The 15,562-nt window shown below is 43.4% G+C and overlaps 1 protein-coding gene across 2 annotated transcripts; it reads right to left on the bottom strand.

Moving 5' to 3' along the window:
- Positions 1-2,199: 2,199 nt before the first annotated feature.
- Positions 2,200-13,483, bottom strand: TRAPPC3 (trafficking protein particle complex subunit 3). 2 transcript variants are annotated; one of them, XM_074217536.1, is made up of 6 exons: positions 13,390-13,449; positions 7,333-7,380; positions 6,275-6,372; positions 5,732-5,831; positions 4,651-4,833; positions 2,200-2,534 (listed from the first exon to the last, which is right to left on the bottom strand). In XM_074217536.1, exons 1-6 carry the CDS (start codon positions 13,429-13,431, stop codon positions 2,415-2,417), a joined length of 591 nt encoding a protein of 196 aa, XP_074073637.1. In that variant the 5' UTR covers positions 13,432-13,449; the 3' UTR covers positions 2,200-2,414. The 2 variants fall into 2 exon arrangements, with proteins under 2 accessions (XP_074073637.1, XP_074073636.1); XM_074217535.1 differs by lacking the exon at positions 7,333-7,380 and having other exon boundaries at positions 13,390-13,483.
- Positions 13,484-15,562: the final 2,079 nt, after the last annotated feature.

A 15,562-nucleotide genomic window follows, 5' to 3' on the forward strand; every position in this document is an offset into this window, starting at 1 on the left:
TTATATATATGTGGAGGGGGGGGGGGCAGGGAGGCAAAGCTGATGTCTCTCAAGGCTTACTTCCAGAAACCACAAGACTTGGAATCAGAGACCCTCATTTCAAGATCCAGATCTGTTCAACCTGTGGGACTATGGGTCAATCCTTTCCCTCCCTGGCTTCAGTATCCTCATTTATGAAATGAGGAAGTTCATCTCTAAGTCTGGTCCAGGTCCAAAGTCCAATGTCTCTGAGATTCCTAAATCTTCAAAGTTGTTGCCCCTTACCTGTCCTACATCCCAACATCACTCCCATCCTATCACCTGTCTGTAGGTTCCTTCAAAAATTGACTTCTGCCTTACAGACATGGGCATCCTTTCCTTCTGAGAGACAGAAAGAAGATTCAGATTTCTGCTTTGTAAATGGATGGTGAGGTTTTCAAAGGCCTGATCTTAGTTATTGGCCACTTCCATGTCTTTGGCAAAGAAAACTGGACAAATTATTTAAAGAACAAACCCAACACCTTTGTACTTTAAGATGGCTGGCAACTAGGGCTTTCAGAGGTCCCCAGCCCTTCCCTGCAGAAAACAGAAAGGCAGATCACTGTTCCTTTCCCAGAACATTCACTGTGGACTGATAGAACCCAGAATGTGGAAAAATTCAGCACAAGTTGGAGCTAACCTGCTGTTGTTCTTTTGTGGCACACGAAGCCAGAGCTCCCTGCTCCCTGCAGAGACGAATGGTCATCCTGCCACTCACTCCCCCCTCTCCAGGAGGGTCTCGGGGGCTCCAGGGGAGTAGCTAATAGCTTAAGTGTGAGAAAGTTGAGCCAACTTCCTCCACTGAATCTAGCCAGCCCAGCCCACTACTGCTGCCTACTCCACCCAGCCTACTTCTCTTTCCAAGGGGTGAACAAGCTGGGCAATGGGTCCTCAAGCTAAAGAACAGGAGGTCTTTTCAGTTGAAGGAATAGTACAGCCATGCTGCCTTTGAGTCAGAAGAGACTCGAGTCTCAAAGAGAGGTTGGCTCCTACTTGCCTCGAACTCAATTTTGATTCAGGATTCTAGGCTTCTGGTCACAAGCTCTTTATTGCCACCACAACTGACAAAAAATGGACATTTTACACATTTCTGCCCCCAACTTTCCCCACAAAACTTACTTGGTGCTTTATAACGTCCTGGAGGAGGAGACAAGTAATATTAACTTTTCCCTAAATTCACCATTGGCAGCCCCACCAAGGTTTTTCTGTCTTCTTCAGCTGACCTTTTATAGAACCTAGTCAAAGTAGCATCTCAGGTTCACCTATGGGGGTGGGCAGGGGTGCCTGGGAGCCCTTCAGTCCAAGTATTTTCAATAGCTCTTCTATCAGCATTTAGGAGAACTGGATTTGGATTGTCCTTGAGCAAGTCATTCTTCTCTGAACCTGTTTCCTCATCTATAAAATGTGGATAAATTATATTTACACAATTGATGTAACAGGATCTTGGTGGGAAAGCCTTTTGTGATTCCTAAAGAAATGTGAATTATCACTCCAAAAACCCCAAGGACATAGGTCTCCTCCTGGGAATTTTTTCAGGCACCAAATCCCCTTTGCTCCCTGCCCTGCAGAACTGGCACACTCACTACTGAATCTTGCCTGCTAAGTATGTCAGACTGGCCCCTTCAGTCTTGCAGCAGAATCCACAGGCCAGTTGGGTGGAGCTGAGCAGAGAAGAGGATTAGGAAATGAATGTGTCTGGGATTTCTCTTAGGAATGTGTCTTTATTGAAGAGTGTGAATATATGTATATTTATAAAAAGATGGACCCTCTGTAAAAAGAGAGCTTATTGCCTCCAAACAGCCAAGCAGAACAGAAGACAAATACCTGGCATATTCCCAGAAGTCATAGGTTCCTGCACTGTTGGCTCTGTCTTTCCTGGCCAGCATCACTGTTCGTCACCAAAGATTGAGAGCCTCCTCCCCCTTCCAGGTGCCTGCCCACCCAACTTGCAGATGATTCTCAGGAGGACATAGAAAGTATAGGAATAGACAGATGCACCAGGCTTTTCTCCCATTCGGGTCAAAGAAGGTTTTGCTTTGGAAAATTCAATCAGGAATATAAAGTTAGCTTGGAGCTCCTTCTGATTCAAGAAGTGAAGAAGTTTCCATCCTACCCATTAAGGGAAGAAAAGAGAGAAGGACTTTCTCTCTAGGGTATGAAACAAGTATCCACTGTGCAGAGTGAGATCAGTAGCACATACTTGTGGGATAGATGGACTATATCACACAAGTCTGTTTTTTATTAGCATGGAAAATGGAAACAAAATTAGAAGAATATATAACATCTTAAAGAGTCACTGAGTTCTCTAAGGTGGGGGCACTTTGACTTTACAACCCCGGGGAGGGTTGAGAATTAGCAAGTGCCCTAGCTGGTCATTTCCACTGTCCCAAGAATAGTTATTCTTCTCCCGCTGGGAGATTGTCCTCAATTCGCTTGATGAACCGCATCCTGATTTCTGTTACCCCATCTCCTTTCAGCGTGTCCTGAACAAACTTCACATCCACTGCCATCTGGACCTGGGCAGAGAGGAAAAAAATGGAGCTGTGGGCAGAGCCAGCTGCCTGCTTACCACTTCACAGAGTGAGGGCTGACAGTTCAGTTCACCTCTACTTTCCTATGTCTGGAGTCATAATTGGAGCATTTTTGAAATGTTGAATTTTACTGATTTTTTAAAATCAGTAAATTCTGGTTATGTGCCCTCTTCACTCCTACCCCTCCCAGGGAGCTTCCCCTTATAACAACAACAACAAAACTGTCCACCTATAGCAGCTACATGCAATCACATCCTCAATGACCCTTCACCTCTCCAAGGAAAGGAGGGAGGTAGGTCTCCTGGGATAGGGAGATCAAGGCTGGCTATTACAGAGATTTCCCAGTCCATTTAGCACTCTTCTCACTATCATTAATGTAGCAAAAATTTCATCAACCTGTTTTTTTCATCAATTCATACAAGTCTCTCCATGTTTTTTGGATAACCTCCTATTGATCCTAACTTATGGTGCAATAATATCCCAATGCATTCATATATAATAATTTGTTCAATTATTTCCCAATTCACAGGTACTCATGCTATTTAGAGTTGTCTGCAACCATAAAAGGTGCTGCTCAGAAGTACTGTTTTAATGGGCCCTGTCTGACTCCCCTCTCCTTAAGATATATACCCAGCTGTTAGGATCTCAAGGTCAAGGGTATGAAGTGGGGGATGATTTCACTTGCATAATTCTAAATTGCTTCCAGAACCTTTAGACCAATTTGTAGCTCCACCAATCCCAAATTAGTATGCCTGTCCTCCTGTGATTATTCCAATACTATTTCTATCTTATGATATCTTTGCCAATTTGTCGGGTATGAGGTGAAACTTTAGAATTGTTTTAATTTTTATTTCTATTAGTGATTTACAGAATTGTTGATTGTCTTCAATTTTATTTTTGAGAACTCTTTCTATTCTTTGACCCCTTATCTACTAGGAAGCCAGGACACTTTCACAGATTAGGTCATATTTAGCCATCAGGACACTTTTTACAGATGAGCCCGTCCTTAGACATCTTCTATCTCCCTTGAAGACTCAAAACAACTCCCAGTCTCCTTCCAAAATAGTTTATGTAGTGTACTTTGTTACTCTTAAAGGGCTTTAGAAAATGTTACCAATTATTCCATGTCAGTGATGACTCTCTTTAGATGAAATGGCCTCAATGAAGGGTCACCACTAACAGCTCTGGATGATGACTTGCATCCAATTGGGGCCTGAGCTCAGCCTTTTAGAGCCTGTCAAAGACAGTTAGCTGGTGGTACATAGAACAAAGAGCTGGGCCTGGAATCAGGAAGCCCTAAATTCAAATCCAGCCTCAGTTACTTACTAGCTATGTAATCCTGAGCAAATCACTTCACCTCTGTCTGCCTCAGTTTTCTCCACTGTAAAGTGGGGTAATAATAAAAAATAATAAAAATAATCAAAGGATTCCTGTGAGGATCAAATAAGATAATATTTGTAAAAAGTACATAGCGGGGGCAGCTAGGTGGTGCAGTGGATAAAGCACCAGCCCTGGAGTCAGGAGTACCTGGGTTCAAATCCGGTCTCAGACATTTAATAATTACCTAGCTGTGTGGCCTTGGGCAAACCACTTAACCCCATTTGCCTTGCAAAATCCTTAAAAAAAAGTACATAGCGAGGGACAGCCAGGTGGCACAGTGAATAGAGCACCAGCCCTGGCATCCACCCTCAGACACTTAATAATTACCTAAATGTGACCTTGGGCAAGTCACTTAACCCCATTGCCTTAAATAAATTTTTTAAAAAAGTACATAGTGGACAATATATAAATGCTTATTCCCTTCCTTCTTTATTCCCTTCCCTGTTCCCTTCTTACCCCAAATCATTTATTTATAGACAGAAAAGACAATACAATGTCCCCCAGGAAAGAAAGGGTCCCCCCCTTCATATTCATAATGAGAAATCTTGCATCAAGTCAACCAGTGGTATGGCAAAGATCCTGGTAAGGCTTACTAAGGGAAGCTGTCTGACCATAAGTGCAGTCAAGAAAGGAGGCTCAGCATTAAGCAGAAAAGTCCTGAGCAGGTCAGCAGCCTCTGTCCACTACAGTCCCATTCCTAGAAGGAAAGAATTGTACTCACCATCTCCAGGGCTCCCCTCAACACCCCACATAAGAGATTGGAATAAATGAGGGATGAGTGGTTATCAGGAAGCTCCACAAAATCGACCAAGGGGTTGTTTTCCAAGATGAGAGAGAATTCGTCTCCAGCGGGGCTCCAGTTGGTGATGCTTGGGGTGATGCCCAGATACATTTTAAATGCTACCTATTAAAGATAGACAGAGCAGCAGGGGTAAAGATGGAGCAGTGAGTGATCCTCCTTTCTCTTCCTTCCTATGGTACCTTCCTAGGTAAGGTGACTACCCTGGTAATACGGGGAAATGAGAAGCAGGGGAGTGATGATTTGGGCCAAGGGTTTCTCTCCAGAAATAATTAATGGAAAAGTATTTTTGCTCATCCAAGTCTATATCCTCCGGGGTAACACAGTGAAGGCTGAAGCTCTCAGGGGAAAGAAGCACTTACTTTCTCAAGCAAACATTCTGGATGAGCAAAAGAAGAGTGGTGGCTAGCACTAAGTATCTGAACCAAATCCAAAAAGAAAATTCAGAGAAAATAGTCATAGCAACCTAAGGCATAAGGTATAGCTTCCCCACCTCTGCCTATGTTCCTCTCCTGACAAAGGGGTCCTTGTGTCATTCCTAGGACAGACTCACTCTGAGCACATCATTTTCTCTGTATGGGAGGTCACCTCCTCATCAGTAAAATGAATATGCCAATGTTGGTTTTACAGTGCAAGAAGGATAATGCTCTCACAACCTCTTGAGCCTATCAGTTACAATTATGTGATAAGGAAGAATGGTCTCCATGCTGGAATAGAAAGTGTCTCTTTCAAAGATTGAACTCAAAAGAAGAGCCAGCAGAACATTTCACATTTTTGCCACAATGAGGAAAAAGCTGGTTTTGATTTAAAAGGAGTTTAGAATTTACACAGGTGTCTCCTATGCCCATTCCCCTCCCTCACAACTCAGCCATCTCTTAACCAGCTCCAAGAGGTTCTGGAAGTGTTCTGCAACTATAATGGCTATTAATTAGCTCCCCAGTACAGCCAGAGTCTCTTCTGAAAGAATGAAGGAGGGAATGCCTGGGGGCCCTTGGGAGATGACCTTGGCAATAACATCTGCTGTTTCCCGAAAGTCATGGCACCTGCCAACATTTGACCGAGCCAGGAAATCTTCAATCAATCGGACACCGATATTGTAGCCCCTAGAAAGGTGATCAAACAACAACAAATCACAAGGTAACCTCAAGGATGTGAGGTTGTCATAGCTGGGGGTGAAAGCAAAAGATCCTCAAACTTCACAATAAATTGACTTAGTGAAAGTGCAATCAAAGAGCTAGTATCAAATAAGAATAACTTCAAAGGAAGTTTTTGCCAAGTTCCAAAAAAATAATGAGGTCCTAGGGCAGCCAGGTGGCAGAGCACCCTAGAGGGCCTGAGTTCAAATCCAGTCTCAGACACTTAATAATTACTTAATTGGGTGACCTTGGCCAAGTCATTCAATCCCATTGCTTTGCAAAAACAACAACAACAACAACAACAATAACAATAAGGATAATAATAATGAAGTCCTAGAGCACAGGGTACCCCACCCCCCCAGCCCCAAATTTCCCAAAGAATAAAAATTCTTGCCTCAGGTACAACTCACATTTTGTCAAGTTGTTTGTTTACATCTTCATCATTTTCATAGTCCTTGCAAAGCTGAGTTACCAGAGCTCCATAGGTCAAGGTAAAAAGCTCAGAACTCTAAATGAGATTCAAAAGGCAGTCAGTACCAAACACAGGAAGAAGAAAAGATTGTGTAAATGGGGTAAAAGACATTGGTGCTATTTTCAGGCTTCAGAAGAAATTCACCTGTCTGCTGGGAGAAAAAGTCAATTCCAGCAAAGCTGCAGTGAGCCTGGACCCCTCCAGTATCTTGCCCAGGACTAACCCAAAAGAATTTGGGCCTGGCTTCTTTAGGGAAAGGGTGGAGGAGGGCACTTTGCCCAAGAGCTCCTGTCTAGCAGTCAAGTGCCAACAACTCATGCTAACTACTGGCCAAGGCTGGATTCCCCAAAGCAGAGGCTGCCATTCCCTGGTACAGAGCCCATAGCTCAGACCTAGACTACAGGATCCTAACTCAGGAAACGAACCATGGCTCCCCCTGGTGGACTTCTTGGACTGTGAATCCAAGTCTTCATTGGAAGACAGCTGAATGAATGTTCCTTCATTTATCAATTATCCTCTGCTCATTAGCATACAATTTGAATGGTTGATTCAGAGGTCTCAGGGAATGCCTGCCCAAATAACTAGACTGTAGTCTCTGCAGTATCTTTATAATAGCTCCAGCTCTTGGACAGCAAAAGGCACTGCTAGTCAGGAGGGAAGGAAACCAGGTCAGGGTTACCTGCACCCTCTACAACAATAGATTAGAGCCCTCACCCTGAAAAACAATATTGAGAAAACCAAGGTTGATTCTCTGTATATAGTTCCAATGGGTCCTGGGTGAAAATGACTTTGTCATGCACTGGGTTTGCTGGGTGTTGTGAGGCTGTAGGCTGAGCAGTTTGGGAATAGGATGGGGGAAGCAATGGAGGGGAAGGCTGCACATTTGAAAACATTTTTGATCCAGTTCAAAATGTTGCCCTGAATGCCTTTCAACAACAGCTGTCAGACAATCACGGCAACTCTTTTCTCAGCTAGATGAAGAAACCTATCACCTACCATGAGACGCAGAGATGCTGAAGGTAAAGGAAATGGCAAATACCAATACTACAGAATGAAAGCAGCAGGCAGGTGGAAAGAAGGGAAAAAAGACAATATCAGCATTAAATAAGAAAGACAGACACATATGGGCAAGACCACAATCTGTACAACTAGGTCACAAAGAAACCAGGCTGAAAACAGAGGCCAACCCACCCTACCCCCATCTACACTGGTAGGTAAGTGAAATAAATTAAGGCACTTATGAGAATTGTCGTTCTGAGGTTTAGGCTCTTTGGAATTGAGACCCTGAGGACAAAGCTGAAGGTCTTAGGTCAAATGAGCACTTGAGATGCTTTGTCCCATCTCGCATTAATAAAATTACATTTTAGAATAAGGGCTACAGTGTGGGTTGATGCATTTAATACTTCCTGTATGTCTACGGTATGGTACTGGGCTTAAATTAAGAGTAAAGACAGGTTTACATCCTGCTCCTGACAGTAGCTATGTGACCATAGATAAGGAACTATTTTTTTTTGAATCATAATTTCCTCCTCTATAAAATAGGTTTTAGACATATTGGTAGAACCTACTCAGAAGGCTGTGGTAGGGATCAACAGTGTGTCTATAAAGCATTTTTCAATCTTGAAATAACTACATTAACGTCATCTCTTACTTTGAAGGATCCCTGAGATAAGCCCTTCTCATTTTATGCTATCTAGACCCATATCTGCCCAGTCTCCAAAGATTTACCTCGGGAACTTTCTTTTGATTCTATTAGCATTTTGGTAAAAATAATCTACTCCTGGAACTATCCCTGGTCTCTCATTTTCCCTATATGTCTGCCCTGCTCCTTTCCCAGTAATAACAAGGATACTTTCTCCTTCCCAGAAAGTTTTTTATTGCTACTCCAGTTGATTCTCATAATATTCCTGTGAGACAATTTAAGCAGGTATCCCCACTACAGATGACTTCCATGAAACTTCAACTCCAATACGATGCTATAGCAAAATACATAACAAAGTGAAAGGCAAGAGTTTCATCATATATACTGGGAAAACAAGAGTGGATCAAAAAATATCTCAGGTTATGACATACAGCTGACTAGCAATCTATAAAAATTAGTCTAAATATACATTTTGGCAGTCACTGAACTCGTAACTGAATAGGAAGAGATATTGTAGACCTCATTTGAGAAACTGCAAAATACTTGCTCATTCTTGCAAAAGTCTATTTCTTTAACACCAGTATTCTCCCAGTGATACTATATGATTGTGAATCATCAAAATTACAAATAACTAAAAGGCAAAGGAAAGATGCATGGTGGATAAGTTAACTGAAAAAATGTTATCACTGGTGAACTGTATGGAAGTGCCATGAAAGGCATTGTGGAGGACCCATATAAGTTTTTTTTAGTTGTTTGTTTTTTGCAAGGCAATGGGGTTAAGTGGCTTGCCCAAGGCCACACAACTAGGTAATTATTAAGTGTCTGAGGCTGGATCTGAACTCAGGTAATCCTGACTCCAGGGCCAATGCTCCATCCACTTCACCACCTAGCCGCCCCCCAGGACCCATATAAATTAAAAAGGAAGTAGGTAGGTCATGGAGCAAGAATGAAGCACAGAGAGAAAGTCCATGTGGTACAATGGTGCTTCCAGGATATTAAAAGAGAGTAGATCCTTCTAGGTATAATCCGAGAAAATACAGATAATTTTATGGGATGAAAAGTCAGGAAAGAATTAGGATCTGTGCTGGTAAAGGAAACATCTATAATGAAATCATAAGTCCAAAGAATCAAAGTTTAGAGGAAACTAAGGCTTGAAAAGGGGAAATAAGCTGACCAAATTCATATAGACTTTTAGTGGAAGAGTCACATTATAACCTACATCTCCAAATTCCTGGGTCCAGTGATGTATTTCACCAGGCTGTCTCCCACAACTTCGTTGTTATTAATCACAATCTCTCTATAACAGTAACAATAACTATAACCATATACCCAAAACATTAGAACCAGCTCTGAAAACCTGAAAACCTGATTTTTTTTTAGGTTTTTTTTTTTTTTTTTTGCAAGGCAAATGGGGTTGAGTGGCTTGCCCAAAGCCACACAGCTAGGTAATTATTAAGTGGCTGAGTTGGATTTGAACTCAGGTACTCCTGACTCCAGGGCTAGTGTGCTATCCACTACACCTAGCCGCCCCCAACCTGATATAGTCTTGCTAAGAATTACAAAGTTCCTTTAACACAACTGAAAAAATTCTAACCAGGGCATCTCCAGGAGGTAATTTACCAAATATGGCAAGGAAAGACAGGTATTAGGGAAGGAAATTTTTTCTTTAGTAAAGTCAAAGACCTGGCATTTGTAAGCCTGGAGCATGAATGGATGGAGTATATCCAGCAATTACCAGTCCAGCAATTTGGCCTTACTGCATTAAGTCATAAGAGCTTTCCATCCATTATTAACAACCTGAAGTCAGGACATCTGCCTTAATATCAGAAGCCCCAGTCCATGGTGATGCCAAATAATCTGCAAATCACAACCATTTATATTTTTCACATGAGGGCAGCAAGCATTTTATTCATGCTGCTGTCCCCAATTCCCTGCCAAGAACAACAGGTACCAAGAGATAACAAAATTTTGTCCAACATCATAGGCAGATTCTTCCAAATCTAAGATGGAGAAACCTGACTTTTGACTTTCTATTCCCCACTCTCATTTCTAGGTTCCCCCTTAAGAACTCAAGTTTTTACATTTTAAAATGTAAATATGCTACTTCCTGAGGGTTTCTGGGCCGAACAAATTAGGCTCTCAGAAGGAGCATCAAGAATCTGCTATTTGTCAGTTAACCTCCCCCTTCTGAAACTGGGTGTCTACCCCTAAACTTAAAGAGCTTGATATGAATGATTAATTGCCCTTTGGAGCCAGCCTTGGAACCATCATTCTAATGTAGGAACAAATCAATCCAACACTGGCCAGTATTCAAGTCTCAGAGCAAATCTGTGATTTAAGTCAAATATTATTACCCCCATTTTACAGATGAAGAACAGTAACTTGAAGGATATGTTTTCCCCTGTTTGCAAAAAAAGTTGGTAAATAAAGAAGTTCTCTTTCCAAGTATCCTACTCTTTTTCACCCATCCATTTTTCTTCTTCAGGACTTGAGACCTCAAAGGCCAACATCTCTGACCTCTGAAGGATGAAGATTATAAATTCAGGTTACTAACAATTAAGAATGGAAATGACTGTGATTAGGGTCATTGGCTGGTTTTCATAAGGAGTGGCCTCAGACAGACAGAAATAGCAAATGAATTGCTTTTGTCTTTCAAATGCATAAAATAAAAAAGTAACCTTGTTAAGAGAATAACTTAACTTCTCCAGGTCTACAAAAGAATTGAAAATCAAGGTTGAAATAAGTTGAAAAAAGTAGAAGGGGCTTTTATTGATAAATTACCAAAGAGAGAAAGTAGCATATCTAAGCCCACACCAATATTTAAACAGATGACTCTGTAAAGTGAGGGTTAGAAGTATGAATTACATTCCCTAAGCAACGAAGGATGGAATGGGAAGTGACTGTTTGAGCTGATCAGTGGAGTTCTAGACTTCCAAGTTAGATAAGCTCTATCTTTTTTTAGCTGTCACCTCTAAAATGGAAAAAACACCAATTGTTCATTTATATTCCAACTCCCCACCACTAAATTCCAAAAGAAATCTTGGTATTTTTTCCCCACTAAAATCAAGCCAGACTTTTGAGATTCACAGACAAATTTCGTTTTTAAATGGAAGATAGTGTAATCATATATGCAGAGCTGAAAGACACCATCATGTCCAACCTTGATTTTAGTGGATAAAGCATGAGCCTTGCAGTCAGGAGGATGGGAGTAGAAATCTGGCTTCAGACACTTGCCATTTACTATCTGTATGACCTTGGGCAAGGCATTTAACCTTTGCATCCAGGACCATCTCCAGTCATCCTGATTCATATCTGGCCATGTCTCTGGAGAAGAAAGTAAGGCTGGTGACTTAGCACAACACCCCTTTACTCAAATCCAATTTATGTGCTTGTCACAGTATCACACCCCCCCCCATATCATGATTTTTCGATAATGAAAGACAAACATCGTCATCAATACAAATGAAGAATCTGATGCCAGGAGAGGGGATGTGTGTGTACATTTTAAAGGCAGATGTTGCCACAATAATGATTTTTGATCTCTTGGGTTCTACTCATGATAAAGTGAAGGTATACTCATGGATGAAGTTACACTGCCTCTCCAATGATCTGAGTGAAACAATTCTATCATGGGATGGAGATCCTTGACTGCAGGGAACTTAGTTTTATATATCAGAAAATATTTTTATTTTTGGCAAGGCAATGGGGTTAAGTGACTTGCCCAAGGCCACACAGCTAAGTAATTATTAAGTGTCTGAGGTTACATTTGAACTCAGGTACTCCTGACTCCAGGGCTGGTGCTCTATTCACTGTGCCACCTAGCCACCCCTATATCAGAAAATATAAGGAGGGAGTGTGATCAGTGCTGGGATGGAAGCAAAGAAAGAAGGTATGGAAGATCCCCTGGCCCTGAGATGAGGGTTCTGGTCCTCATAAAGATCCTAGCCTTTCTATACATATACCCTCTTTCCCCACCCCTCCTCTTTCTTTTTCTTTCTTTCTTTTTTTTTAAGGTTTTTACAAAGCCATGGGGTTAAGTAACTTGCCCAATTCCACACAGCTAGGTAATTATTAAGTGCCTGAGGCCAGATTTGAGCTCAGGTCCTCCAGACTCCAGGGATGGTGCTCTATTCACTGTGCCACCTAGCTGCCCCAACACCCCTCCTCTTTCAAGTATGCATAAAATCCCTGTTCTCAAACTCATAAAGTGAATCCCCCTTTTCCCACCCACATTACACACCCTTCTTTTAATTTTTGATCTGCACTGGATCTCCAAATATGGGACAACCAGTTGGCATAGTGGATAGAGTGCCAGAACCCAAGTTCAAATCTGGCCTCAAACACTTATTGGCCGTATGACCGCAGGCAAGTCACTTCACCCTATTTGCCTCAGTCTTCTCATCTTCTGAAATGAACTGGAGAAGGAAATGGCAAACCACTCTAGTATCTTTCCCAGGAAAACTCCAAATAGGGTCATGAAGCATGGGACACTGTTGAAATGACTGAACAACAACAGACCTGCTCCAGCCTGCATCATATATCAGCTCCTCCTTAGCCTCCCTCCACCAGCCCCATGATGCTTTCTTCTCCAGTCCCTTCAACCCCATCAACTCCATGACACTTTTTTTTTTTTAGATTTTTATAAGGCAAATGGGGTTAAGCGGCTTGCCCAAGGCCACACAGCTAGGTCATTATTAAGTCTCTAAGGTTGGATTTGTTTGTTTTTAGTTTAGTTTTGTTTTTTTTGTAAGACAAACGGGGTTAAGTGGCTTGCCCAAGGCCACACAGCTAGGTGATTATTAAGCGTCTGAGACCGCATTTGAACCCAGGTCCTCCTGACTCCAGGGCCGGGGCTCTATCCACTGGGCCACCTAGCCGCCCCCCACATAAGCCTACAATACACAAGTCTCCAGTCCTACTCTGCTGTCCCCGGTTCAGGCCCTCTCCTGAGGCCCCCCTCCTCTTCCCAGTTCTCGCACCCCCTACTCCCAGTCTCGGAAGCAGATCCCTACTTACAGTCGGCCTTCCTGGCTTGCCGGGGGGATACCTTCAGAACCCCCTCCCCTTTCCTGGGAAGCTCCTGCCAAGGCTGGCAGCCCCATGGAGGACCCCCTCCCCACCCCTCCTCCCGCCTCATTCCACAGCTACTCTTCGGTCCCCCCCAGTCAGCCAACGAGGTTCCCGATCCCCAGGGCAACACCACCGGGTCCCCCAGGGGCTGGGTCTTAGGGAGACGACAGTCAGATCGCCCCTCTTCGCGCCTCCTCCCCTCCCCCCGCACCTGCCCCCCTCGCCTTCGCGCCCCTCCCCCCTCGGGGCCCCATTTCCCTCCTGGGGGGGGGCAGACACCCCTTCCCCCCCAGCCCTCGAAGCCCTTCCCGGCACTGGCCCCACCCCCCGCTCCCGGTTACCATTTTCTTGCTCTCGGTGCCTCGGTTCGCTTGCCTCGACATGGCTCCGGCCGCCCCCGCCTCAGGCCCGCTCACCTATTCCCCGGTGGCCCCTACCCCCCTATCCCCCCCGAAGCCCCCAGCCCGGTTCCGGCCCAGCAGCGGCCGCACAGCCCGGGCCTCCAGAGACTGACAGACCCTCCCCCCGACCCGCTGCGCAGGCGCGGCCGGCTGCAGGGCACCACGGGAGTCGTGGTCCTGCTTTGAAGAGAAAAGGAAGCCCGCTCGGTCTCTCTGATCCTCTACCGGGAGCGGTGAACTACAATTCCCGTAGGACCTTTCGGCCGCACCGCTCCCTGGACGCCGTAGGACTACAGTTCCCGGCGTACCCCGCGCGAGAATGAGGCGTCAGAGGGCTGAGCTAGCAGAGAGCCTGCGCCCGCCCCAGAGTTCTGATCGCTGGGGGGTGCTCGTCCCTTGTGGGAGAAGCTGCGACCTCCCTGGAGGAAAACGGGGGTGTCTCTGGATCGACACACTCTCCCTTTAACAAGGTCCTCCTTTCATTTTTAGGGCCAGTCACTCTGCTGCAACATTAAGCCGCGTGATAGGGCGGCTAGGTAGAGCGCCGGCCCTGGAGTCAGGAGTACCTGGGTTCAGATCCGGCCTCAGACACCTAATAATGACCTAGCTGTGTGGCCTTGGGCAAGCCGCTTAACCCCATTGCCTTGCAAAAAAACCTAAAAAAAAAAAAAAACACACGCATTACAAAAAGTTCAACGGTTTTTAAGAGGGGAAAAAAATGGGGTCTTTTGGAGGGGACATAAAGGGAGGCCTGGTTTTATCAGATATCTGGCTGTTTCATTGGTCCAACAAGAGAAAAATAGGGAGCAGTAGAGGAGAGTCCATTAGCAAGACCCAGAAGGAATTGAACACAGGAGGGCTACTGAGAAAACTGGAGGACAGTTTGGCAGAAAATTGATTAGACCATCATTTTATCTCACATGCTATCATAATAAGTTGATTATGCAGCCTAAAAATGTCACATTGCATAAAAATCAAAAGTGAACTGAAATTGGCTCCATTCAGATCTAAGATTAGAAGAGCCAAACACGGAATGAAGAAGATTACAAGTTATTTTGAGTATTTATTCTAGGTCACTCCTCTATATAGTCTGTTTTCAGGTTCATAGAATTTTTCATCTGGTCATCTATTCAAATCCATAACTTCAAACGCCTATAAATTCACTTCTATAATAGACCAAAACAGACAATACAAGAATTCAAAAGAAAAGAATTCAAGCAAAATTCAAATTAAATAATTAGGAATTTTACCATTTAACAGAGAACTCAACTGGTTACCACCCTCAGATGTCATTTTGTTTTAGTCAGCTCCCAATTAACCTCTCTCTAACACAATGGTAGAGATTCATATCGATTTTTCATGGAAAGATATCAGATTGGTAGATATAGCAGGTTCTAACTACTTTTCTTTCCTATCTCAATTCAGTAGCCATTCAAAGGGCACAGACTTCTCAGCATAGTTACTAAAAAAAGGTTGTTTTTCAAGATACAGTTCTACTCAGGATTACCTTTGGTTTTGCTCAAGAATTGGAAGGGTTAAGGATATGATTTCTCTGTCATCACATTCAACTGAGATCAATGTATAATATAGAACCAATGTAAAGACTAACAGAATGCCTTCTGTGGGGGGTGGGGGAGGGAAGCATAAATGGGGAAAAATTTGTAAAACTCAAAATAAATATATTTCTAAAAAAAAAAAGAATTGGAAGGGAAGTTATTTCCCACTTAATCTGCTTCTCTGCTCCCTAAACTAGTTTGGCTTTGTAGCTGATATCCTTGCCTACAGCAAGGTGTGGACCTGCTATCAGTTCTAAATCACTGATTTGCAGTCCCAATCTTGAGCTCCTGCTGTACTCAAGGCTGATCCTAATATCATTAGGCCATTTCTGAGCTTATGAATGATTCAACCTAGCTATTGCTGCCTCCAGCCCTCCGATGAATAGATGCTCTATTTCCTTGAGGATATCCACAAACTCTTTGGCAGAAAAATGGAACTCTCTGGATTAATACCTTCCCTATTGTCCAAACAGAAGTCTATCTTCATATCAAGTGAAAGGCTTCTGTGACTCTTGAGAGGTACCAAGTACAAGTGATTCTTTATCTGAATCTTAGTC

The sequence above is a fragment of the Macrotis lagotis genome, chromosome 1 (genome assembly GCF_037893015.1).
Source record: "Macrotis lagotis isolate mMagLag1 chromosome 1, bilby.v1.9.chrom.fasta, whole genome shotgun sequence".
Lineage (NCBI taxonomy): Eukaryota > Metazoa > Chordata > Mammalia > Peramelemorphia > Peramelidae > Macrotis > Macrotis lagotis.